Genomic DNA, 25,505 nt, shown 5'->3' with positions numbered 1-25,505 from the left:
GTGCCAGTCTTCCCCTACTTTGTATGGGGGACACCTCCACAGCAGGCTGACAAGTGGAGTAGGTCACACCTGGGATCCAAACCCATGAACCTGAGCCACCAAAGCTGAGCCACTCAGCCATGGGCCTGGCCCCCACATTTTACTCTTATAACACTCTGCTGTGTGCCTGCAGTTGAGGCTGTGGCCGAGGCTCTAAGGAGTTCTCTGTTTCTCGAGGCTGCACTTATTCCTGCAGCAGCGGCCTGGGCAGCTGGGTCGGCAGGGGTGACCCCTTGCCCCTGTGTTTTCACCTTCTCACCTTCTCAGTAGGGTTGGTGTAATCAATGGAGGGGTATGATTGAGTCAGACCTCTATTTCCTGTCATCTAAGTCCATGTGTACTTTACAGAGATGAAGCACTACCCAGTCTTACTCAGGTTCAAAGAGAGGATGACATCTATGTTTTGCCACCTTTACAAGAAGAAGAAAAAAATAGGTAAATGTTTATTTAAAAATATTAATTATGGCTGTATTCAGACAGATTTAAACCTTTATGTTTCATCTACCTAAGGCGTGTGGAAATTAACACATCTGAAATTTGTATTCTTGACACCTTTTAGAACATTTTTTAAAGACTAAATTTTTTATTTACTAACTTTTTGTGTTTTGATGGTTTGGGAGGGTTTGTTTCTTTTTCATTCTGTGAGCCTGTGCTAGCACTGTTGGTTTATAGTTCGCAATGACATGAATTTTAGTTTTTCTCACACGTGCTATCTGCCTGTTTCTCAGCTCTGACACCAGCATCCTAAAAGACCACACACAACATCTTCCTTGCTGGATCTAGTAGATGCTTTGCAGTTGTCAGCCGCTCTCAGCTTACTGGACTTTGTGGCTGCAGTTAATGACAGCGTCCACCTGTGCTGTTGTGCTGTCTTGGAACCTCTCTGGCCCCTCCTTCTCAGGCTCCTCTGTGGACTCTTCCTCAGGCTGGCTGTTAATCGTCAGTAGCTTCTGTGGCTGACTTGCAGGTGGAGGGTCAGACAGTTTATCTCTGCCCCCCACCCGTCCCCATTCCCTTTCCAGGACCTCCCGAAAGGCCAAGTAGCTTTTGAATCAACCCAGTTCTCTTTATCTTTATCACTGCCTCCATCATCGTGTCTCTAGGTTACTGTAATGGCTTCTGAACTTCTTTCTCTGTCTCTGTCTTTGATCTTACCCTTTTGCAGCAATCCCTCCCTGGCAAGCCCTGTCTCTGCTTTGTAACGTGGAATCTATTAGAACCCAAATCTGATATCATCATTTCCTTGCTTACAACACTTCCTGGCTTCTCATTTCTCTAGGAGAAAGCTTCAACCCCTTAAGCACATGCTTCTCCAACCTCATCGCTTTCCCTCTTCATCCACAGGCAGGCTTTCTTTTCCTCCTTTTCAGATGTTTGTGGAACTTAGTTCTTCTGCCTGGTACACTTTTCTCTGTGAACTTTCCCCGTACCCTACAACTAGACCCCTCACGTTTTTATGGTGAAGTCCAAGCAGTGCAACTGCAGGAGATTCCTGAAAATTTTCAGGACCTGCCAGATGGGGGTGAGCTAACTCTCCTTATCACACCTCCAGCAGCCTGCTCTTCCCTTGTGATGGAAGCTGTTACATCATATTGTAATTGCTCATTTAAACGTGTCCCAAACCAGACTGTGAGACCAAAGACGGCACATATCTTGCCATCTTATTCATCATTGCAGCCCTTATAACTACCAAGAAATATTTTTGTAAATAGTCATTAAATCACAGGTATTATAAATCTATGCTTGATTTTCAGTTCAGAAGAGGAAGACGAAAAAGAATGGCAAGAAAGAATGAATCAAAAACAAGCATTACAGGTATTTAAATAATATTTGAATTCAGAATTTATTCTATTATAGGAAATGAATGACATGAAAATGAATAATTTAAATGAGGTAGTATGAATTTATGGAATTTCCTGATAGAAAACAAAGACAGATGGCTTCTTGTGTTTGTTATGTACGTGTTCGTGTGTGTATGTGTGTTTATGAAATACACATGCATCCATACACATATATATGGAATTATGTATATTTAGATACCCAAAATAAGCCATCTTTCTTTTCCAACCAACTGATCAACCAACTAATAAGTAAATAGTAATACTGCTTGTGTGAAAGTGTAGAAAACCTACCACCCATAAGTGACTAATAGTAACATTATGGAATATATTGGTCCATTCTTCCCTCAACCCCCTCATAGTTGAATATCTATGTGTGTGGGTATGTGTATGTATTTGGGTATGTGTGTATATGTATCAAACGTACCTGTCTACGTATATATACAGAGATGCATGTCAGTGCATACATTCCTGTTATCTATTGCTGTGTAACTTAGTAGCATGCAGTTACTATCATCACTTATTATCATCGCCATCTCTTACAGTTCTGGGAGTTATTGAGCTCAGCGAGGCAGTTCTTTCTCAGCATCTCCCACGTAGATGCAGTCAGCAGTCAGACTGTAGCTGGGACTGGAGTCCCCTTTTGAGGGGCTTCCTTGCTCGTATGTCTGGCAGTTGATGCTGTCCGTCAGCCAGAACACCTGCCTGTGGCCTCTCCATGTGGCCTGGGCTCGTTCACAGCGTGACACTGTGTTCCAAGGACAGGCATCCCAAGAGCAAATGCCAGGCAAGAACTGTGTTGTCTTTTCTAGCCAGCTTTGGAAATTACGCAGCCTGCCTTCCCCATATTCTGTTCCTTGGAAACTAGTTAAGGCCAGCCCCTATTTAAGGGGAGGGGAATCAGACAAGAAGAGGGTCCAAGAACCTGTGGACATATTATAAAACCAGCATCATACATATTTCAATGAATAACATTTTTACAAATTGAGGTTGTACTGTATATACAAGTTTTTAAAATTTTTCGCAAGTTTCTTAGAATAGCAGATAACATTTCTTGATCCCAAAGTTCATTGTTTCTTGTATGCTCATATTATTCTGGTATATCTCTTAGAAGACTTTTGAGCTAAAACTTCAGGATCCTTCAACTCATGGAAGTTCTGCATTTTTAATGCAGCAAGTGATAACCATCTTTGTGAAGACCATGGACCTCATGGTCAGAAAGACCTGAATTTAAGTTACTGGCTGTGTGATCTTAGACAAATTAACATCTCCAAGGCTTTCTTCTCTATTTTTTTGTAAAACAAAAATAATATCAATGCCTTCCACATAGGAAGCATCAGTGAGGGAAAGCGTGCAAAGCTCTGAGCATGACTGGCCTGTCCTAAGTGCTGATTGGTTTTCACATACACACACAACATACATACACACATACATACATACATACAGGAAAGCAAATTGAGTTATTTTATCTTCTTTATTAATGAAGAGTTTTAAAGTACTTTTGGTAATTAGTTAAAAGAAGAGTTTTACACTTTTCCATGTTTGTGAAATTTCTCACTTTTAATTTTTTGTTAAGAGCAAAATAAAACTAATCTAATTAAGGGAATTATAAATATTATTCGAATTCATAGGCTCATTCCTGCCTCAGGGCCCTTGTACTTGCTGTTCCCACAACCTGGGATGCTCTGTCCCTGATCAGGCATTTTGGTGTCTTTCATGTCTCTGCTCACAGGTCAGTTTTTTAGTGAGGTCTTCTCTATCTATCAAATAAATTTTTTTCTCTTCCTATTCTCCTAATCAACTCTCTTGTCAGATTAATGTGCTTTATTTTCTCATTGTTGTCTTGTTCAATTATATGTTTATCATATGTCTTACTCCACTCCTAAGAGTAAAGACCTTGTTTGGCATGATCTCCTCAGTACTCTAGCATGTGGAACGGGCCTGGCAGATTAGGGGTGCCTAGTAAGTATTTTTTATTTTGAATAAATGAACGAGTGAATGGATACATTCCCTAATCTGCATATTCACTTTGAGGCCTGTTGCAGATTATGTACAACTGTGTTTAGTCTATTGTAGGTTATGTAGAAGTCTGTTTATGATACATGCACAAAAAATATCTGTCATGATGAATAGAATTAAGTGTATGAAGTGTAAATTTCATGGTGTTACATTTTACTGTTTCCAGGAAGAGTTCTTTCACAATCCTCAGGCTGTAGATATTGAGTCTGAAGACTTCTGCAGCTTGCCCCCCGAAATAAAGCATGAAATCTTGACTGATATGAAAGAATTTACCAAGCGAAGAAGAACATTATTTGAAGCAATGCCAGAGGTGAAATATACAACAGCACATTAATGCTTAGATTAAGAACTTCAGCAAAATTTTTCATTAGGAAAAAAGAGAAAATTGATGAACATTACTTATACAACATCCATTTCCAGTAAACAGCACTTGTGTATCTCAGAGATCCTATGAAGCATCATATATTTATGTTTGAACTTATAAATACGTACTCAAAGAAGCCTTTCTTGACTTTCCACCCAAGACCAGGTCTTGTCTTCTCCTGTGTGTTCTCATAGCTCAGAGTGTGCTTAGTGGTTCAATTCTTAGGTTAGTTCATAAAAGTTATTTTAACCCCTCATATACATTGTCTGTAGAAGACTAATAGTAGTATAGAATCTAATCACAATGGAAAAGTATGTTCTAACTTGAAGTTCAGGTATCTCTTCCTCTGCTGCAGGCCTAGAAATGCAGTTGGATTTCCATCTTCCCTCTCCCTTTTTCTGGACAGTGGTCATAGGGAATTTAGTGGTAAATTCCTCAGCTTGGAGCATCTCATGGTGGCTCCACAACCACAGAATGCTGGAACCGGGACGCATGTGGAGTTGGGTTGGGTTTTGTTGAGCATGTCTCCTGTACATACTACACCATTACTTACTGCTGTCTTTATTGCTGAATGACTTTTGTTTCCCTTTATATTGCTACCAGCTATTATTTCTAAAATTGTTCTCCTTTAACTCACTGTAGGATGCAATATAAATTTTAAGGCATTATTATTCCTAATGAATTGATGTAGTATTCATTTTTCTGTAGACTTTTGGCCATTTCTTAAATTGATACCAAAAATATGAAAAAGGCAGGAAATATTTCATTTCCCATCACTCTTTTCCATTTTTCTGTGAAGAATATGAACATAGGAAAATACTAAGGTGCACAGAAATGAGATACAAAAGACAGAATGAAATTTATTTTCGTTTCAGGGGAAAAATCCAGGGTCAGTCTGTCAAGCTTTTTATTTCTTAAGTGTGAGAAGATCTCTGGCTGATTATTTAAGAAATAGAATTTGGGATATATAAACAATAGTGGGGGAAGGAATGGGAGGAGGAGAGAGAGCCTCTAATTGTTTGCTCCACTTTATTCTCTCTCTGTCACCACGGAACCTCTGGGATTGGTAGAGTAGGGTAGTATGGCATAGCAGCTCATGGATCTGTAACTGATGAGAAGGGAGGTTCTAAGTCATCCAGTTTGGACCTTTCTGTCATCTGTACATTGGGCAAATGCAATATTGATAGTAGTAGTGATGGTAATTGATCACAATAGTAGTAAGCATCATAGTAATAAAAACAGTATACTATAAGGGTTAGCAACTCACTTTTGGTCGCAGATCTACCACTTACTAGCCATGTGGCTCCAGGGAGGTTACCTAACCTGTTTAAGTCTCAGGTTCTTCATCTGTAGAATGGGGATAATGACATCCGTCTCATAGGGTAGTTGAGAATAAAATGGGGTGATATATATAAAATCACTTAGACGAATGCCTTACACAGGAAACACTTTATAAATGTTAACTATTATTATTCATAACTGTGATTGCTATGATTTACTGTGTTTCTTTTATGGGCCAAGGACTGTACCAGGCACTTTACTTTCATATTTATTTGTATTCTGAAAGGTTGTCTATCTGTTAAGCCATAAGCAAAATGTCACAGTGCCTGGCATGGATTACATGCTCAATGAATGTTTTTCGAGTAAATGATTAAATCATAAATAGTATCCATGATTTCTTTTGCCCAGTTCTGTTTGTTTTAAAGATTATTCTTTAATAAGGCAGTTATAGTTTTTTCTTAGTATTCAAATTTTACTTTTATAATATGAAAATACCACCAATGAAAAAAATCAATTACTTTTTGTCCACTTTTGGGGAAAAGGATGGAAATATGAGAATGTTATCTATATTTAATATAAAAACATCACCTTATTATTTATTTTGCTTTAGGAGTCCAGTGATTTTTCACAGTACCAGCTTAAAGGTTTGCTTAAAAAAAACTATCTAAACCAACGCATAGAAAATGTTCAAAAGGAAATGAATCAGCAACATTCAGGGCAAATCCAAAGGCAGTATGAGGACGAAGGGGGCTTTTTGAAGGAGGTAGAGTCAAGGAGAGTGGTCTCTGAAGACACTTCACACTACATCTTGATAAAAGGTATTGGGCACCATCACTTATTTCATGGTTGAAAACCAAAAATATCCTTTGTCTCTGAATTCTGTAACCCCCCACCCCTGGATAATATTAATGAAGACTTACTTCTGTAATAATAAATGTATATTGGTATTAATGGATTAACTAGTATCGTACCAACCCACTTTCAAATTAACTGATGAATTAATTCTTAGTGCTGATTACATGAAAATCTGTAACTTTACTTATGAGAACCTGTATTCTCTTATTCATCTTACTAGAAGTATATTACCACACTGTACAACTAGATAGTGAGAAATGTTTTAATTTTTCTTAAGGTATTCAAGTTAAGGCAGTTGCAGAAGTGGATTCAGAGTCTCTTCCTTCTTCCAGCAAAGCGCATAGCTTGTCTTCTGACGTGAAGTCATCTCCATGTGAAAAACCGAAGCCAGAGAAAGAGCCTGATGCTGCTCCTCCTTCTCCAAGAACTGTCCTGGCTATGCAAGCCGCCATGCTGGGAAGTAGCTCAGAAGAGGAGTTGGAGAGTGAGACCCGGAGGCAGGACAAGGAGAAGAATGCACCTGCTACTGTAGAACAAGGCTCCGTATCACCTCCGACTCTCTTAGCTATTCGGAAAGCTCTTGATGATGATGAAGACGTGAAAGTGCATGCTGGGAACGATGTACAGAAAGGGGGCTTAGAGGCGAAAGAACTGCTTATGAACCGTTCTGATGAGGAAACTGAGGAAGGACTTAAAGCGAGAGATGGAAAAGAAATGCTGTTGACCACAGTACCTCATTCAACTGGTGTGACCTTTGTAGAGGAGCATGTAACCAGCGCAAATAGTGAAAAAGAGCCCACAGACTCGGCTCATTTATCAAGGACTATCTTTTGTCAAGGCAGTGAATCTAATGTTTTAAAAGAACAAATGCCATTGGTTCATATCGTGAAGGAAGCCTTTCAGACAAGCGATGAGTCTACAGTTAAGGATAGAAAAAATCCATTTCCTTTACCTGGGCACCAGGGTGAAGGAGAACTGACACCAACACCTCTGACAGGTCCAAGTTCTGTATCAGGGAATGAAACACATACCAAAGTACTTGAGCCACAACAGGATCTTCATCCGTCTGAGAGTAAATATGATTCCGCTGTTCTTTCAAGTGATGATGATGCAGAATGTGAGAAAAATCCTACTTCTGAAGTCACTGGCACTGTCAGTTTGCAACAAGTGAGTAACACACCAAGCGTCCCTTCAGAGGCTATAAGTAACTTAGAAAATGTGGTATCGTTTAATGCGAAAGAGCATGAGGATTTCCCGAAAGCCATCCAAGAACGTGAGACAATGGAATCTGCAGGCCAGGATTTAATTTCAGCTCCAGAATCCATGGAACCAGTGGAGATTGACTCTGAAGAAAGTGAATCTGATGGTAGGTGTTTCTGCTCTTCCAGAGATAAAGAATGGTAGGATTTCATGTCTGCAGGAGCGAGAGATCCTTTAGTCCAGTTCCTGCTTTGTACGGATGATGAACTAGAGACCCAGAAAGGTAAAATGACTTTCCCAAGGACATGCAGCTAGTAACGGATTCTTGACCTTTCCTATTTTGCTATTCTTTTAGTTGTTCTTTTTAAAGGAAGGGAGTGCCCTAGTTGGAGAAGGTGAAAGTGAGTTTCCCTTTAATTTTTTTAACTTTTCATTTTTTAAATAATTACAAACTTAAAGTTGAAAGAATATTACAAAAATTCTGGTTCCTTCACCCAGTACTTCAGTGGCTAGCATTTTACCGCATTTGTTTTATCATCTCCGTCTTTCGGTCTGTCTATCTCTCTCTCTGTATATGTATACGTGTGTATTATACATCTGTCTCTATACACACTTATATACAGTTGATCCTCATTATTTGCAGATTCTGTATTTGCAAAATTGCTTACTCACTAAAATTTATCTGTAACCCCACAATCAATATTCATGGTAGTGTCTTTGTGGTCGTTCACAGGTGTGTGTAGGATGGCTAAAAATTTGAGTTGCCACACTGAGGATGAACAAGCTGACACCCTGCCCTCTTGTTTCAGCTCTCCTACAGAGATGGCCAGAGGGTGGAGTCAGGAGAGAGCAGTGCAGTGTAGACTAAGAAGCTCCAGCTCTGGGGCCAGTTAGTGGGCTTTGAATCCAAACTCTGGCACCTGTTAATGGCGCTGCCTCAGGCGAGTCTCTTAACTCTCCCGAACCTCATTTTCCTGTTTATAAAATAAAGAAAATAGAATCAACCAAGATGGGTTGTTTTTAGGATTCAAGATCGTAAATTTATTTCCTAAAAGGAGCAGTGATTCAGTATTTACGTATTTAGTGTTCACAGTGACTTTATAGAGCATAATTCTGAATAACAAGAGTCAGCGGTATGCACGCACACACATGTGCATGTGCCTGTGTCTTTTTCCTGGTGTCTGCCAAGTTTCTCCAATCTAAAGTTACTATTTCCCCTTTGTAATTAATAAGTATTTGATGGAAAGGAATTTTTGAGGCTATGTAAATTGCTGTTTCTGTACAAACCTTCATCCACTTGTGTTGGCATCCATTGATGATTTTTACCTGAGTAAATTATTGCTATGATGGTTGCCAAGTGGTGGCTTTCTAGCTCCATCATTCCTTATATATTTATTAGTTGGCATCCTACTATAAGGAAGATCTTCCCCTTCTCCCCATTTATTATTTTATCAGTGTGGACTCATGGAGTCCTGTTTTATTTAGTGAGTTATGGTACTATCATAATTTACTTTGTTGCCCAAATTGTCCCAGCTTTGGCCAGGGTGGGGAGTCCTGTCAAACTGACTCCCATGACTTGACAATTCCCCATTATATTTTGAGCATTTCTTTACTTTCTGATCCAGATGTTCCAGGTTTATCTTATACATTCTCTACCCTGTCCCTGGATCCAGCCATTTCACCGAGGAACCCTAGTTCCTTGTAATGGAGCTTGGTATTTAGAAACGAAGATCTGGGTACTGAGTGTGCTCACTATTACTGGGCTCTCATTGCTTCAGGCCTTCTTAGCAACAGAGCCAGGAAATACATTTATGTATCCACACATGCAAACATGCACACACACCTATATTTATTTCTCTTTGTGTGTGTATCCATAAGTTCACACTGATATCTACAGTTCCAATCCAACATCACATTTCATTCTAGCCTCCACCTTTCTTATTATTTCCCTTTCTAACAGTGAGAAACCTCCCATTATCTTCAATATGTTTACTTATTTGCTTATTCTCTCTCTATTTGTAGCTATCTCCTGATCCCACTGGCCTCCTCCTTTGTCCTGGATGTCTCCACGGCCCCAGGCCCTGAGATCCCCAGCCCCCTCCATCTTGATTGTGTCCTCAGACCCAGCCCCCTCTGTCTGAAGGGAAGATAGGGAATAAATAATATTTTTTAAAGAAAAGAAAAAACACAGGAGAGGAGGGGAGGAAAGTGGAAGATGAAAGCTGTTTCTCCTAAGTACTTATCTAGGATTCTTTCCACTAGGTCACAGCTTTATCCTTTGCTATGTCCATAGTGAAATAAACAACCTACATGATTGTTTTCATACCCTGATAGTTCTCCTTTTTGAATCGTAAAATGGTAGTAGTTCATTAGAGAACATATTTCTATAAAGCTAATATGCAAATCTTTGAAAGCTTGGTTCCTAATTTCAAAGACAGTGCCAGTTTATCTAATTGAAAAGGCTTATTTTGAAGTTAGAGGCATTTATTATTAAATTTAATAGTAATATGTTACTGTTACATGTTTTCTATTACATTCAAATCTTTTCTTTTTAGGATAAAACATTTTTCAGGATGCTTTGGAAAGCTCTTGATGATTTCAGGATAACTTTAATGTTTCAGTTGTAGATAAAGTGACCTTATTATTTTGGTACAGGAAGTTTCATTGAAGTGAAGAGTGTAACTAGTAATGATGAACTTCAAGATGAGTTACACGAAGCTTCCAAACCTCCCTCTGGACAAGGTGAAGAGGAACCGATAGGAACTAAGAAGGAAGAAGCCACTGGTGACTCTGAAGACCTAAGAGACAACTCTGAAAGCGAGGCCTTGGATGTTGAGCCACATGAAGAAACTGAAAAAGATGCAGACGATTCATTCAATGAATGGCAGGATATTAATTTGGTAATAATGTGACATTGTGTTTTAAGATAGTGCTGAGGAAGCTGAATTCAGTAGATTTTTGAGTTTTAAGGAGTTACTGGATAAATATGTATAAGCTGTTTGCATTCCTCTTCTTGTTCTTGCTGATGGCTCCTTTTTTATGTAGGTTGCTGTCTGGGATAGTCTCCGCTTTCCATGTGATTTAGTGAGGGAACTCTAAAGATATTGCAGACTTGCTCAGAAATCCAAATGGAAAACTTCATAAGGAGAAAAAGCTTATTGGTAATTCCAGCCAGACTAAATGTAGGCTTTTGGGAACAGCTGCACTTAATGGATTATTAGTATAATTATCTACAAATGAAATTATTTTATAGGAGGAACTGGAAACTCTGGAGAGCAACCTTTTAGCACAACAGACTTCATTGAAAGCTCAAAAACAGCAGCAAGAGCGGGTTGCTGCCACTGTGACAGGACAGATGTTCCTGGAAAGCCAGGTAAGTGTACCAGTGTGGGACTCCAATGATAAATACCTTCCGATATTTTCTCTCAATCAGATTCTCCGAGGGAATGCATTAAAGGCACTGTTTCAGCACTGGCCCCATTTCCGGGTCAAGCTCAGGTGCTGCATTCAGTGGGCGTCACTGTGTGTCTGTGACCCTGCAGGAACTTCTTCGCCTGTTTGGCATTCCCTACATCGAGGCTCCCATGGAAGCAGAGGCGCAGTGTGCCATCCTGGATCTGACTGATCAAACTTCTGGAACAATCACTGATGATAGTGATATTTGGCTGTTTGGAGCACGGCATGTCTACAAAAACTTTTTTAATAAAAACAAGTTTGTTGAGTATTACCAATATGTGGATTTTCACAACCAGTTAGGTAAGACTTCAGAGTATGATTGCTTTCTGAAATTTACCTTCAGAATGTGTGTTATGAATTTTTTTTCCCAGGGAACTAATTTGATGCGTTAATGGAAATGGTATGCCTATACAAGCTTTCATGTAAGTGATCTTTTGCTCATATAGAGGAGTAGGATTTTTAAATTAGAATTAAGTCATTAAAATCCTAGTAAAGTTGAGGCATTTTCTGCAGGTTAACCATCTGACTGGTTTAGACTCTGACTGGTTGCCTGGATCTCCAGGGTGATCTGAAGGTGGTAGAGAGGGAGGCAGGTGGGAGCTCCTCCCGCTGGAATCAGGAGCCTCATGGTCCCATTGGTGTTTCTGGCAGTAGTTCTTCATTCTCCCATTCATCCAACAAATATTTACTGAGGGATTCCTGTATGCCAGTTATTGTTCTTGGCAGTGGGGAAACTGCAGGGAATAAAACAGTCTCATAGGAGAAACATGATGAAAAAATAAGTAAATCATAATTCGACAGTTAGTGGTATGTACCATATAGTAAAATAAAGCAGTAAAAGTGGATAGAGTGACCTGCAGTCACAGGAAGTGCATGTGCTGTTTTATACAGAGTGTGGTCAGCAAAGGCTTTACCAATAGGTAACTTTTGGGCTGGGACCTAAAGGAAGGAGGAAGCAAATGTAGTAGATATCTTGGGGATGAGCATGTAAGACAAAGGGACTAGAGAGTGCAAAGGCCCTGAGGCAGAAGCTTGCTTGGTGTGTTCTAGGGAAGCAAGAGGCGGTAATAGGCTGAGTTGTGTCTCCCCACAATGTGCAGGTTGTAGTCTTAACCCCTGGTACCTCAGAATGTGACTGTATTTGGAGGTAGCGTCTTTAAAGAGGTGACTAAGGTTAAATGAGGTCATTAGGGTGGGCCCTAATCCAATCTGACTGGTGTCCTTACAAGAAGGGGAGATTAGGACATAGAGGTAAGAGGAGGACCATGTGAAAACACAGGGAGAAGATGGCCATCTGCAAGCCAAGGAGAGAGGCCTCTGAGAAACAGTCCTGCCAGCATCTTGTCTTCAGACTTCTAGCCTCCAGAACTATGAGGAAATAAATTCGTGTTGTCTAAGCTGCTTACTCTGAGTACTTTGGGATGGCAGCCCCAGGAAATGAATATAGAGGCCAGTATATGAGTGAGGAAGAGAATGGCAAGAGTTAAAAGAAAGGAAGGAGGAAACCAGAAATCAAGTAGGGCCTGGTGTGCTGTAGAAAGTGTTTGCAGGTGTACTGGGCGTGTGACGTGAGGGAGGAGAGCATCAAGGATAACTCCGCATCCTGAGCAGCTGGTAGAATGGACTTGCCGTTAATGAGATGAGGGAGACGGGGGAAGGAGCCGGTGGAGCAGGGGAGAAGTGAAGATCTGGGCTTGGATGTGTCACATCTGCGATGCCCGTTAGACATCCAGAGGGGATGTTGAGGTGACAGTTGAGTATGTGTGACTAGTTCAGGCGAGAGACCTGGGCTAGATAGCTAAATTTGGGGGTCAGAGTTTAGGTGGTATTCAAAGCTGTGAGGATGGATGAAATTTTAAAAATCCTAACATAATGCCATTTTCAAAAAGAATCTATTTCAAATATTAAAGGAGATATTTTTGGATGTTGGAGGAGGATATTTGTACATATATATATATAATTTATATAACAGTGTTTATAGGTGTTATGTAATAAATGTTTACAAAATAAAATAAAAAATTAAAAAATATGTAATAATTTTTATTCCTAGGATTGGATCGGAACAAATTAATAAATTTGGCCTATTTGCTTGGAAGTGATTATACAGAAGGAATACCAACTGTAGGTTGTGTTACAGCCATGGAAATTCTCAATGAATTCCCTGGACATGGCCTGGAACCTCTCCTAAAATTCTCGTAAGTTCTTCCTTAATTTCTTTAATTCAGATGTAAATACCCAAATTAACAAACAGAACTATTGTTACATCACAAACTGTCTCAAATCATTTTTCATTGAGAAAGCAGGAGGAGGTATTGGTTGGGGTTACTAAAGTTTATTTTCCCTTTTCTAGAGTTCTGATGAAGTCAGAGACAATTTTTTTCCAGTGGTGCCAGGCTTAGCTTAGTTCAGAGGTACAAAGCCTGTCCTGTGGGATTTCACAGGAGTGTAGAAGTTGATGTTTCATTCCTTCAGACGTTTATTGAGTGGCTGCTCTGTGTCAGACGCTGTGCAAGGCTGGGATAGGAGAGTTGACTAGGTCGTAGGCCGTACCCTCCAGGAGCTCCCACACCCTTGGGGCTGACAGAGCAGCAAGTACACACTTGTGCTTCTGTGTGCTGAGCATTCTGAAAGAGGTTGGCCAGAGACGAGAGGGGCACGGAAGTTTAATGCCAGGAATTTTCTATCAGGCGCTGCTGTCTTTTTCCTCACTACGTGTGCAGTGTGATTTATTCAGTGGTGGGGTCTCATTCCGTCCAGAACCTAGAGTTGTGCTGTACTTGGCGTACACTTTTCAGTTCTGGATATTCTGAGATGGGAGTTATGGATACATCTATGAAAGCAGTTCTTTCTTAAGGTTGGCCCTTGATGGCATCTCTTTTTAAAGAATGGAAATATAATTCACATACCATAACTTTCACTCTTTTACAGTGCACAATTCGGTGTTTTTAGTCTCTTCACAGGGTTGTGATGGCATCTTTTAACCATGAGTTTGTCATGAGATACTATTTGGCAGAAGTTGATTTAATGATTCTTTAGCGTTCTCTCAAGTTGTATCTCCTGTGTTTGTAAAATTCTGGGATGTTTGCTCTGAAGAATCAATGATTGGAATTAAAACCTAAGTACGAAATTTTTTTCCCAGCTTTACTGAAGTATAATTGACAAATAGAAATTGTATATATTTAAGATGTACAGTGTGATGATTTGATATATGTCCATTGTGAAATGATCACCACAGTCAAGCTAATTAACACATCCGTCACCTCACATAGTTCCATTTGTGTGTGTGTGCGCTAAGAACACTTAAGATCTACCCTGTTAGCAAATTTGAAGTATATAGTCCAGTAATGTTAATTATAGTCACCAGGCTATACGTTATATTTCCAGAACTTACTCATACTGCATAACTGAAGCTTTGTGCCCTTTGACCAACGTCTCCCCATTTCCCCCACCTTCCAGTCTCTGGCAATCACAATTCTACTCTCTGCTTCTATGAGTTTGAATACTTTAGATTCCACATATAAGTGAAATCATGCAGTATTTGTCTTTGTGTGTCTGGCTTATTTTACTTTGCATAATATCCTCCAGGTGCATCCGTGTTGCAAATGGCAGGATTTCTTTCTTTTTTAAGAATAATATTCCATTATTCTACTTCAAATATATATGCAGTCCTGCACTGAATAGCAATGTTTTGGTCAAAATGGACCTGATATACAACAGGGTGTCGTAAGATAGTACCATATAGCCTAGGTGTGTAGTGGGCTGTACCACCTGGGTTTGTGTAAGTGCACTCTCTGATGTTCACACAATCACCTAATGACACATTTCTCGGAACATATCCTCATTGTTAAGTGACACTTGACTGTACCACATTTTGTTTATTCGTTTGTTGATGAATACTTAGGGTGTTTCTTTATCTTGGCTATTGTGAATAATGCTGCATTGATTTATGGGTGAAATTGTTTTAACGATTGCCCTCCTCCAGCCTTAGCACACATACTAATGTATTTCATCTTGTGCTTTTTAAATCTCTCTTCATAATTTTTTTATTGTTGAGGAAATTTATATACTATAGGTAAGTTATTAGGTAGCTGATAGATCGTGGTATGTAAATAATTTGAAAAACTTCAAATAACTTTATAATACAAATAATAAAGTAAATAAAATAGAAATATAAAATATGGATTAAAGAAGATGATTACAGTTAACATTTTGGGTCATGTGATTTTAGACTTTTCTATGTACATGTGTACTCATATACACTATATATACACATGTATACTTGTAAGTGTGTGTGTGTTTTTTTTTTACACGAATGGGATGATGCTGTATCCCTTTTATATTAGCTATGATCAGTTTGGTGATAGAACAAGGCATAGTATCAGCAATGTGTAGATTTATGTCATTGTTTTTAATGGCTCTCTAGTGGTTTGTTTTCTGAATGTATCATGATTAATTAATTTAACTAAATGCCTAATATTATTTCTGCTTTTTAAAAGTATAAACAAACATTGATTTGAGGGTCCATGTGTATGTATATTTATATCTTTGTGTTCTTATCTGTTTATTATTTTGGGATTAATGAAAATGGCATCTAACTTTTCAATTTGTTTTCCTAATTATTAGTGAGACTGAATTTTTTTTTCTTGTTTATTGACAGTTTGCATTTCTGATTTTGTGAATGGCCTATTTATGCCATTTTTCTTTTCTTTCAACAGTTTTTTTTTGTTTTTTGCCAGTTGACTGGTTTACATTTTTCGATTCAGCATTAGTGATTTCCGCTTTGGTCTTCTAGCTTGTCGATGGCAGCTAGGAGCAGCCTCAGCCTTGCCTGGCTCAGGAGGGTTAGGACAAATGCAGGGTTAAGGAGCAAGAAGAGCAGTCACATTGAGAATGTGGCCTTGCTTTCTTCACTGCTTCCTCCTTTTCCTAAGCCAACTCTGGCTAGTGTCTCCCCCTTTAAGGTAGAGCTACTCCGGGCCTGCAGGCTGCGATTAGCCGAGCTGTGTGTGGTTTGACCTACACAGTGTGCTCTTCTATGGCGCTTTCATTTTGAATTGGCTACCAACATTTAAATTGGGGAGATTCCACAGAAAATTTTGGATTTTCTTGGGGGAAAATGAGATATGAAATACTGGGCCCCAAGGCCCAAATAGCCCAAAAAACAGCTGGGGTGGAGAACAGCAATTCTGCCCCACTGACTTGGCCAGGACAGCAAATCCTTCAATTTTGCCATAGTTGCTACCACTCCCTATTGTGTCCTGCACAGCTAAGCTGTTGTGTTAAGTGCCTGGTCCTCTTGCTTTAAGGACGGGTGATCCTTTTGGTTTGATGAACTCACAGTATGTTGTGCTGGTCCTCCTAGCAGGCAATCATGATTGCTATTTCAAAGATGAAAATTCAAAAGAGAGTAGGGGATATAGATATTCTCCCAGTGCACTCTAGGAAACAATATTGGAAAACTGATAAAGAAAGATCTCTTTGCCTTTTGATCCTGCAACGAAGACTGCAGTCAGTGTTTTCTAACGCTAGATGGCACTCCTGCATTGATGAAGTGAAACACTGCCTGAGCCAACAAATCTGAGTCAGTTGCTAATACTAGTAAGTCTGAAATGGTGAACATGAGATGCAGGGTTTTGTTAGGTTCCATTGAATGCACTGATTGGTGAAGTTTACATTTATGTTTTTAACTTTTATGCCGTTCATTTTTCTTAATTGTGTCGTGTAAATGTTTCTGGTTATCTGTTGCCACATTAACAACACCTGAAACCTTAGTGACTTCAGACAGCAACAGTCATTGATTTTGCTCATGAATCTGCAGTTTGGTCAACCATGTGGGCATGTGCTGTCTCTGTTCCCTGCGTGTCAGGGTGCAGCTCAGTTGGGTTAGAGGATCCACTCAAGATGGCTCACGCACATGGCTGGCAAGTGGTGCTGACTGTCAGCCGGGAGCTCAGCCAGAACTGTGGGCTGGGGGCCTTGGACCCGCTCCATCTGGACCTCTTCACAAGCTGGAGCTTCCTCACAGCATGTCGGCTGCTTCCAAGGAAAATATTCCAAGAGACAGGATGTGGAAACTACAGTCTCGAAGGCTGGCACAGTGTCACTTCCTCAGTCACAGAGCCTGCCCAGCTCAAGAGGAGGGGACCCGGACCCCACTTCTCGATAGGAGGGGTGTCAGAGAATGTATGGTTATCTTTAACCTGCCATCATAGTTTATGTTCATAAGGGAAAAATTGAAAAATGAAAAAAAATATAAAGAAGAAAATGAACAGCTGTATTCTCACTTGGAGCATTGCCCAACACACAGTAAAATAGTAGTTGTTATTTTTTATTATTTTATATATCTGTTTACTTTTTCTCTCTTTCTCCATTTACATGCATTTTTTCCAAAATTGGGATTATGCTTTATATAGAGTTATGTCCTGCATTTTAAAAATTTAACATGTTCTTGGCATTTTTACATTTTATTAAATATTCTTGGGTCCGTTATTGTATTTGATTTGAGTTAAATAATACCAAGTATGTTACTTCCATTTTACCACTGAGAAAGAGACCCAGAGAAGTTGTCACTTTTCTATGAGTGCAGGCTCTGGAGGGAGAGTGTCAGGCCCTGACTGTATGGTCCAGGCTGTGCAATCTTGTGCGAATCGTCTCTGTTTGGGCTCAGTTTCCTGGTCTGTGAGGCGAGGACAGCAATAGGACTGTGCTCATGTGACGATTGGGCGTGTAGAACAGTGCAATGCCAAGCACACAGTAAGCTTTCACTGTTTCCCATCATTATATATTGTGGTTAATGACACGAAAAATATGAAATTGGTATTCTTGGGTCGTAGAAGTTGTTTTGGAGTCACAACTTGAGTTTACGTCTCCTTACTTAAATTTAGCTCTTCATCTGCAGCACATCTACTGTGTCTTATTGCTTTATAAAGACATGTTTCCTTTGCCTTATAGAGAGTGGTGGAATGAAGCACAAAAAAATAAGAAGATAAGACCCAATCCTTATGACACCAAAGTGAAAAAAAAATTACGCAAGTTGCAACTCACCCCTGGCTTTCCTAACCCGGCTGTTGCAGACGCTTACCTCAAACCTGTGGTGGATGACTCCAAGGGCTCCTTTCTGTGGGGGAAGCCCGATCTTGACAAAATTAGGGAATATCCTTTTCCTTCGTAAAATATAAAGGAAATTGAGCCAAATATGTGTTTTGGTTTGAAACTTATAGAACATGATCTTGGATCAGTTTTTTCTTAATATTTCATTTATCTAAGATGTGCCTTTTAGTTCCTTTCTCTTTCTTCTTAGTTTTTTTTGTGTGTGTGTGGTAGAATACACATAACATAAAATTTACCTTCTTAACCATTTTAAGTGTACAGTTTAGTGGTATTAAATACATTCACATTGTTGTGCAACCATCACTGCCATCCATCCCCAAAGCTCTTTTCATCTTATAGAACTGAAAACTATTCCCAGCAAACAATAACTCCCCATTCCTTCTCTTCCCAGCCCCTGGCCATCACCATTGTTAAGTGCCTCATATAAATGAAGTCATACGCTGTTTGTCTTTTTGTGACTGGCGTGTTTCGCTGAACATAAACTCTTCAAGGTTCATCCATGTTGTAGCATTTCTCAGAATCTCCTTCCTCTTTAAGGCTGAATAATATTCCATTGCATGTGTACACCACATTTGCTTATCCATTCATCTGTCAGCACACACTTTGGTTGCTTCCACATTTTAGCCATTGTGAATAATCTCCTTAGTTTTATAGAGGATCTTTATTTGAAATAAGCAGTAAATAAGCATTCATAGATACCATGACATATTGAAGTATTACTCTGAAAGAATGGAAAAGATTATTATTGTTCTTTGTATTACTGATGTTCCTTTGTGTATATTTAAATAATCATTTGCATAGATGTTTAAAGGTTTGCAATAGAATTAATCTAACTACAATTTTTTTCTCTCAGAGAAATATGTATGATATCTGAAACTTGTTCTTATTCTAGGTTCACCTTTTTTCATAGTCACAAGTTTTTGATGTCCTAAAATGAGAGTTGGATATGTTTATCTTAAAGGATATTAAAAAGAACACAGTGCTAGATGATTATGTTAGAGTAATTTTTGTTATTCTTTTCTTTTGCCACTTCAATCTTTAGAAATATGGAAATTTTTGGAGATAGGGGAATAGAATCAAGGGTAGTTCTTGGGGCCTTTTTATTTGTCACTTGTTTAAATGTCTTTAAAGACATGTATTAGTCTTAACTGCCTGCATGTTTTGTCAGCGATATTTTGGCTGGAACAGGACGAAGACCGACGAGACTCTCTTTCCAGTATTAAAGCAGCTAAACGTCCAGCAGGTAATCATGGTAGCTCTTTTTCTCAGTTTGGGATAAAGAGTAAACTTAGGAAAGCTGTGAGTGGCAACTGTTAAAGACCAGTTACTCTTTTATCTTAGGACATATAACATACATTATAAAATTATTATACTTTAGGTAAGAGAACAGAGGAAAACAGAAAAAGAGAAAAATTGGGCATTGTCTTCATTTTCTAATGTCACCCTTAGGGTTGGACTTTGGTGTCCTTTTGATTCACTTTGACTTTGGAAAAAACCAATCTAATAATTGATTGCACGCTAAGGTGTTTTTGGTTAAATATTGTACCCTTTCAGAGTTATTTTCATTTTTAACAAATCTAGGAAGTGTCCAGTCCAAAGCACTTCTGAGCATTAAAGTCTCTTAAGTGCTAGCGCTCTTTAATTCTATAGATGAATCATCAAAGGTGGATGTTCTGTCATTATAGTATATCGGTGGGAGAGATTTTGAAAAGAGGCCTTTATACGGCCCTCGGCTCCCCTGTGTGGGTAACCACGTCTTGCTTTAACCGTGAGTATGTTCCTAACCATACAGAAACCTCCCACCCCAGAGCCAACCCATAAAACGTACGTATAAGTAAAACATTTAGCATATCCTATAAGATAGAACCTGTAAGATATATATTCAAATTAAATCCATTTCCATTAGGTTGAGTCAATTTTGAAAAAAATGTGAACAAAACTGAGGTAGACGACATTTCCAGAGAGAGTTTCCCATTGTGTGTTTGCTGACTTCCATGCGGGAAGCATCATATGCCAGCAGACAGGGAGGTCTGGTTGGCTTCGTGACTGACTGCTCCTTAAGTTTAGGTCAATTTTGTTGTAATATTTTTCCCTCTTTTCATTGTAGAAGTTAATATACATTTTTTTCCCCAAAATTAGAAAGTGAAAAAAAGTGATTTGGAATTAACTATCTACTTCCTCTAACACAGATGTTAACATTTAGGTTTGTATTCTTTTATTTCCCCCTCCTTCCCATATGCGTTTGTTATCACACATAAATGCCTATATATCTAACTTCTCCCTCCCACTTATTAACATAAGGTTTTTTTCCTGTGTATTGTATAGTTGTCATAATTTCCAATAACCAGGTTACATTTCATCAAAGAGATTTAACTTAATTGGTTCAGATCACTTAGTGGGCCTTTAATTTTCAGGTTTTCATAAATAATGCTGTGATGAACATTAGACATGTAACTTTTCCCAAATGTAAATATTTTTTAAGGATATCTTCCTAAAAGTGGATTTGCTGAACAAAAGACATGACTATTTCTTATGGCTTCTAATATATAATACTATGAAGTTTCCTCCTAAAGGTATCATGATGATAATGTTTCTAAAAGAAAGAAAGAGTGGAATTTAGAAACAAACCCCATGAAATTGTGTTGCTCTAAAAGGTGATAATATGTTTGGCTACTGGAAAATATTTAACTCTTTGGGTACCTAGGAAGAGATTTCTTATTTGAGATGCAGACAGAGGAGTTAGTTGACGGAGGAGGTGCAAGTACTGCTTTAAGTATAATCTAGAAAGTAAAATTTACTGTCAGTGATTCATTTGGGAGGGATTGGCTTTGGAGAGAGAAGGAATTAGTATTCTCTGAAAGAGTGCTCTTGTGCCGGTGGATCAAGGTGGAGCTCTTTGATTTGCTTCAGAAACTTTACTGACTTGTCTGATTTATTATTATTTCATTTCATTTTCTAGACACAGCTCCGAATTGATTCTTTCTTTAGAGTAGCCCAACAGGAGAAACAAGATGCTAAGGGTATTAAGAGCCAGAGACTTAACAGAGCTGTGACATGTATGCTGAGAAAAGAAAGAGAAGAAGAAACCAGTGAAATAGAAGCAGTTTCTGTTGCCATGGAGAAAGAATTTGAGTTCCTTGATAAGGCAAAAGGAAAAACCCAGAAGAGAAGCATAGCAAATGAATGGGAAGAGTCATCAAACCTGAAAAGAAAGAGGCTTTCAGATTCTAAACGAGAGAATGAATGTGGGGGGTTTCTGGGGGAGGCCTACCTCTCACAGTCTTCTGATGCATCCTCAGGTGAGGATGCCGAAGGTTTATCTTTAATGAACATGCAGAGGGGAAAAGCAGTTCAGGAGTCAAAAATCAGTTCTTCAGGTTTGCACAACACAGTGAAACCTGTTTCTGTGAGGGACGAAGGTGCGACTACAAGCAGCTCCAGTGATGATGATGGAGAGAAAGCGAAGCCAGCCCTTGTGACTGCCAGATCTGTATTTGGGAAGAAAAGGAGGAAACTGAGAAGGACAAGAGGAAGAAAGAGAAACCTAATTTAACCATGTGAATTCTCTATAAATGTTAACCACTTAACATTGCGTAATGAATTTGATGTGAGGAAATAATAAAATTAAATGTATCTGTACAGTCTGTATTTCATATGTGATTTTAAAAAATATGGATGCTAAACTTTACATTTATTTTTCAATGTGTTACATTTTCTAGTGTTTTCTACTTCATTGACTATTTTCTTGTATTTATAAGCTTTGTCTATTCATGTTTCTATTATCATACAATGATACTTTCTGACAACATTGAAAAAAAGAAAAAGAATTTATATTGATCAGTACTCACGCTCGATATGCATCCTTCTGAATTTCCAGCCTAGGAGAGAAGGAAGATATTCGTCTGCTGTGGTTACAGCAAAATAATCAGGAAACCTAAATGGGGTGCAGGATTCCACCTGTGAGCATTAACTGTGTGGGAAACCCTGCACCTGCACCGTAATGTTTGGCTTTTAAAATACTTCAGTCATCAGAAGCTGACTTCTGTGTGAGTGGATGTGGGGGCTCAGGGCTGTAGTTGAACCAGTGTAGGTGGGTCAGCTTTAGGAGTGGCTTCCAGAGGTTGATTACTATTAACAGACATTTCTTCAGAGTGGTCCAGCCAGGGTTGCTTTATGATTGCTCCTGCTGAGACCGCTCACAATAACAACTCCCAAAGTTCTGTTTGCTTAGAGTTGAAAACAATCTGAGAGCAATATTACCAATTACTTTGAGCTTGAGTTCTTCTGTTTTCAGAGGTATGCTCTTCCCAAGTCTTTTCTGGAATCTTTGGTATTTCCATCTTTACACATTTCCTTGCCTCAGCCTTTGAATAGTTCAAAGTCCTCACCAATGAAAACCAAGTATAAATAAATACCTTTCAACAATCTTTGAGTGACTCCTGGATGCTTCTTAAGGCTCTCATTTATGGTTACTTTTCAGCCTAACTCCTCAAATATCTGGACTACAGCTGCTGCTTTGCGTATTTATTCCTTCCTGATTTGAAATATGTCTTCTGCTTCTGTCTGTCTGCTCCAGCAGCTTTCTTCTAAAGTCAACAATGACTTCCACATAAGTAAACTCAGATCTTTTCTTAATGCTTCTTTTCTCTGGAGGTATTCGAAGCAGAACACTTTTTTGGATGGAAGAGGGGAACATTAATTTTTTCATGTTACACTCATTTCTCAGTATGAAGTGAAGTAGCTTCTCAAAGCTACTTATAATTGGGAGTTTTCTGCTCATATGTTTGTATGTAGGATAGCAGTAGATTTGCTAAAATTTAACTTTGTTGCCTTTAATGGATAATTGACATTTGTTTTGCACTGCAGTTGCTGGGGTGAAAGCCAAGCTCCTGTGAAAAAGAGATGTTTGCACAATGGCCTGAATAAGCTGAAACATTATTTTTCCCTTACTCAACAGTCTAGTCAATCTGAGGTTGTGAGGCAGGTGCACCATGAGGTCATCCAGGGTCCCAGGTTCAGTCATCCTCCAGGCTGCTGTCTGGCTTGAATGGTCTGTACAGGAGCACTGCTACATCTGCGTTTCAACCTGCTGGAAGAGGAAAGAACCAAAGTCCAGGGCAAGCAGAATGTCTTATGTTAAAGGTGACTAGAAAAGTCACTTCTGCTTTCATCCTGTTGACTTGAACTGAGGCATATCCTTCAGAGTATACTAGAAATACTCAGACATTACATTTTTGGCTATGTGCCCAGGAAGAGGAGAAAAATGGATATTCAGGACCATTAGTAGCTAACACCATAGACAGAGTATTTATAGAACAGTTTGATGTTATATCCTTTTTTCGTCTTAATCCTGTGACCAACGTATATCCTTTTACAAGTGAAGAAATAGGTTTAGAGAGGTTAGCCAGATTTATGAAATTCACTTATCTAGTAGGAAAGGTTGTGATCTGAACCCAAATCTTAACTCAAAATTCAGTGTGTTATTTTGCCTATAAAACAGGTTGCTGTTTAAAACAAACGGCAGCAAAGCAAATTTATCATTATTCCAAGCAAGTTGGTATACTTATAACTTGTTTAGGATGATGACGACCATATACTTTTTCTATAAAATTATCTTTCATTTTACCTTAGATTTATCTACATTTGCTGTTAAATTCATCTGAGTTCTTTACTTTATTGTATTTTCAGTTCTGTTCTATCTGTTTGACTCATTTTTATGGATTCCAGTTCTCTGGTGTAGTTGTCAACATCTATTTTTTGAACATCTTTGTCACGGTTACTTTAAAGTCTGTGTCAAACAGCTCCAATACCTGGGTTAGCTGTGGGTTTCTTTCTATTGTCTGTTTCTTGGTATGACTAGTAAATGTTGAGTGAATGCTGGACACTGTGTATAAAACATTGTAGATGTGGCTCTTCCTCTAAAGAGGATTCCAGAAGGTGTTCTGGCAAGCAGCAGAGGGGAAGATGAGCTCACTCTAATCAGGACAGGGTGGCTTCAAGGCTGGTTTGCAGTCTTTGTAAGACTCTGTCTTCTAGTTTCCCCTCATTCCTAAAAAGTAGTTTTCCGGGGTGTTTCTTCTTTTGAGCTTTGCTTTTAGCCACTTTGTCCTTGGAAAATTAGCCCTTGCCCTAAACATTTACTGAGCAAACACCCTGAGTGAAAAGCCAGTGCTGAGTGTCAGGCTTAGTTCTCTGTCTCTTCTTTCTGGGATCTTGGGCTCCTAATGCCTGGCTGCTTGGCCAGCTCCAAACGCTTCTTCTGTCTCCCCAGTTCTGTGAGACTGCCTAAAGTTCTGCTGGGATCCTTTCTTGTTGTCCTGTCTTTGGCTTCTCAGCCTCTTCAAACGAACAATCAATAAAACCATGAATTCTCGGCTGCCTTGGCAGCTCTCTGATGCCTTCTAACAGGTGTGTGTGTGTTTAAAATCTGCTTTTCCAGTCCTCAGAAGCAGAGGTCTACTCTAAGCTACTTATAGCTGCAGGCAGAAGTCTTTATGTACTTTTTAAACAGTTCAATATACCTGAAATAATCATCGTCATCACATCAGTTTAGATGATTCATTTAGGGATTCTCCCTCTTAAGAAATCCAGGATTGAGGTTTCAGGATCTTTTTAAATAACTCCTCGAAAAAGACAGGTAATTTTTATTCACCAAATCATTTTTATTCTTGTTTTTAAAAAAGCAAAAAAGAGTGTCCTTTGCCAGGAATTAACTATAAATAATAATTTTCATTGTTTAGGATTTTGCAGTTTCCAGAATGTTTTTACCTACCATATTCATCCCACAAATGTATATTGTGTACCTTTTATATCCCTGTTTTATAGATGAGGAAGCCAAGAAACACATTTAGTAAATGCCTAAAATCCCAAGCTAATTATTGACAGGAATAGCTAAAATCCAGACCCTCATGCTGTCCAATACATTAACATGACCTCGATGCAACTTTGTATACATCATTGTATATAAGGTATTTCTTGGAAGCTGTACCTACACTCCTAAGTTTATTTAACTTTATAATATCACTTGATTTTTTTTACCTATAATAATTTCTTATTAAGGATATTTCAGTGACCAGGGAAATTTATCCGTACTCTGAAATGCAACCCTGCCTGCACATGTGCAGTTGCACAGGTGGCAGATCCCCGCAGCCTCCCTGTTCAGTCTGAGTAGGAAGGAATCCTGGTCATTTGATTCCTGCATCCAGAGCACTGCTGGACACATTCACGTACATTCTGGTGTGGTTGATTCTAAAAACGATGTTCGTACCCAGACGGGTGACATGAAAAAATACATGACCTCCGTGTCACAGGACGTCATAGCTGTGGATTCTTAAATAACTCTT

At 39.0% G+C, this 25,505-nt stretch overlaps 1 protein-coding gene across 1 annotated transcript in view; it reads left to right on the top strand.

Moving 5' to 3' along the window:
- LOC124241216 (DNA excision repair protein ERCC-5-like) overlaps nucleotides 1–22,591 on the top strand; it is a 68,752-nt gene extending 46,161 nt beyond the window's left edge. The window contains exons 14-25 of the mRNA XM_046664836.1: nucleotides 388–474; nucleotides 1,794–1,854; nucleotides 4,063–4,206; nucleotides 6,152–6,359; nucleotides 6,674–7,762; nucleotides 10,252–10,496; nucleotides 10,850–10,969; nucleotides 11,139–11,352; nucleotides 13,103–13,247; nucleotides 18,004–18,204; nucleotides 19,321–19,405; nucleotides 21,122–22,591. Of these exons, the coding sequence (XP_046520792.1) occupies nucleotides 388–474; nucleotides 1,794–1,854; nucleotides 4,063–4,206; nucleotides 6,152–6,359; nucleotides 6,674–7,762; nucleotides 10,252–10,496; nucleotides 10,850–10,969; nucleotides 11,139–11,352; nucleotides 13,103–13,247; nucleotides 18,004–18,204; nucleotides 19,321–19,405; nucleotides 21,122–21,715 (3,193 nt within the window). The 3' untranslated portion in view covers nucleotides 21,716–22,591. The remainder of the gene's footprint in view (nucleotides 1–387; nucleotides 475–1,793; nucleotides 1,855–4,062; nucleotides 4,207–6,151; nucleotides 6,360–6,673; nucleotides 7,763–10,251; nucleotides 10,497–10,849; nucleotides 10,970–11,138; nucleotides 11,353–13,102; nucleotides 13,248–18,003; nucleotides 18,205–19,320; nucleotides 19,406–21,121) is intronic.
- Nucleotides 22,592–25,505: the final 2,914 nt, after the last annotated feature.

Source organism: Equus quagga, chromosome 6, assembly GCF_021613505.1.
Source record: "Equus quagga isolate Etosha38 chromosome 6, UCLA_HA_Equagga_1.0, whole genome shotgun sequence".
In the NCBI taxonomy this organism is placed as follows: Eukaryota; Metazoa; Chordata; class Mammalia; order Perissodactyla; family Equidae; genus Equus; species Equus quagga.
Note: the sequence above shows the minus strand (reverse complement) of the source record. Positions and strands in the feature narration are given on the sequence as shown.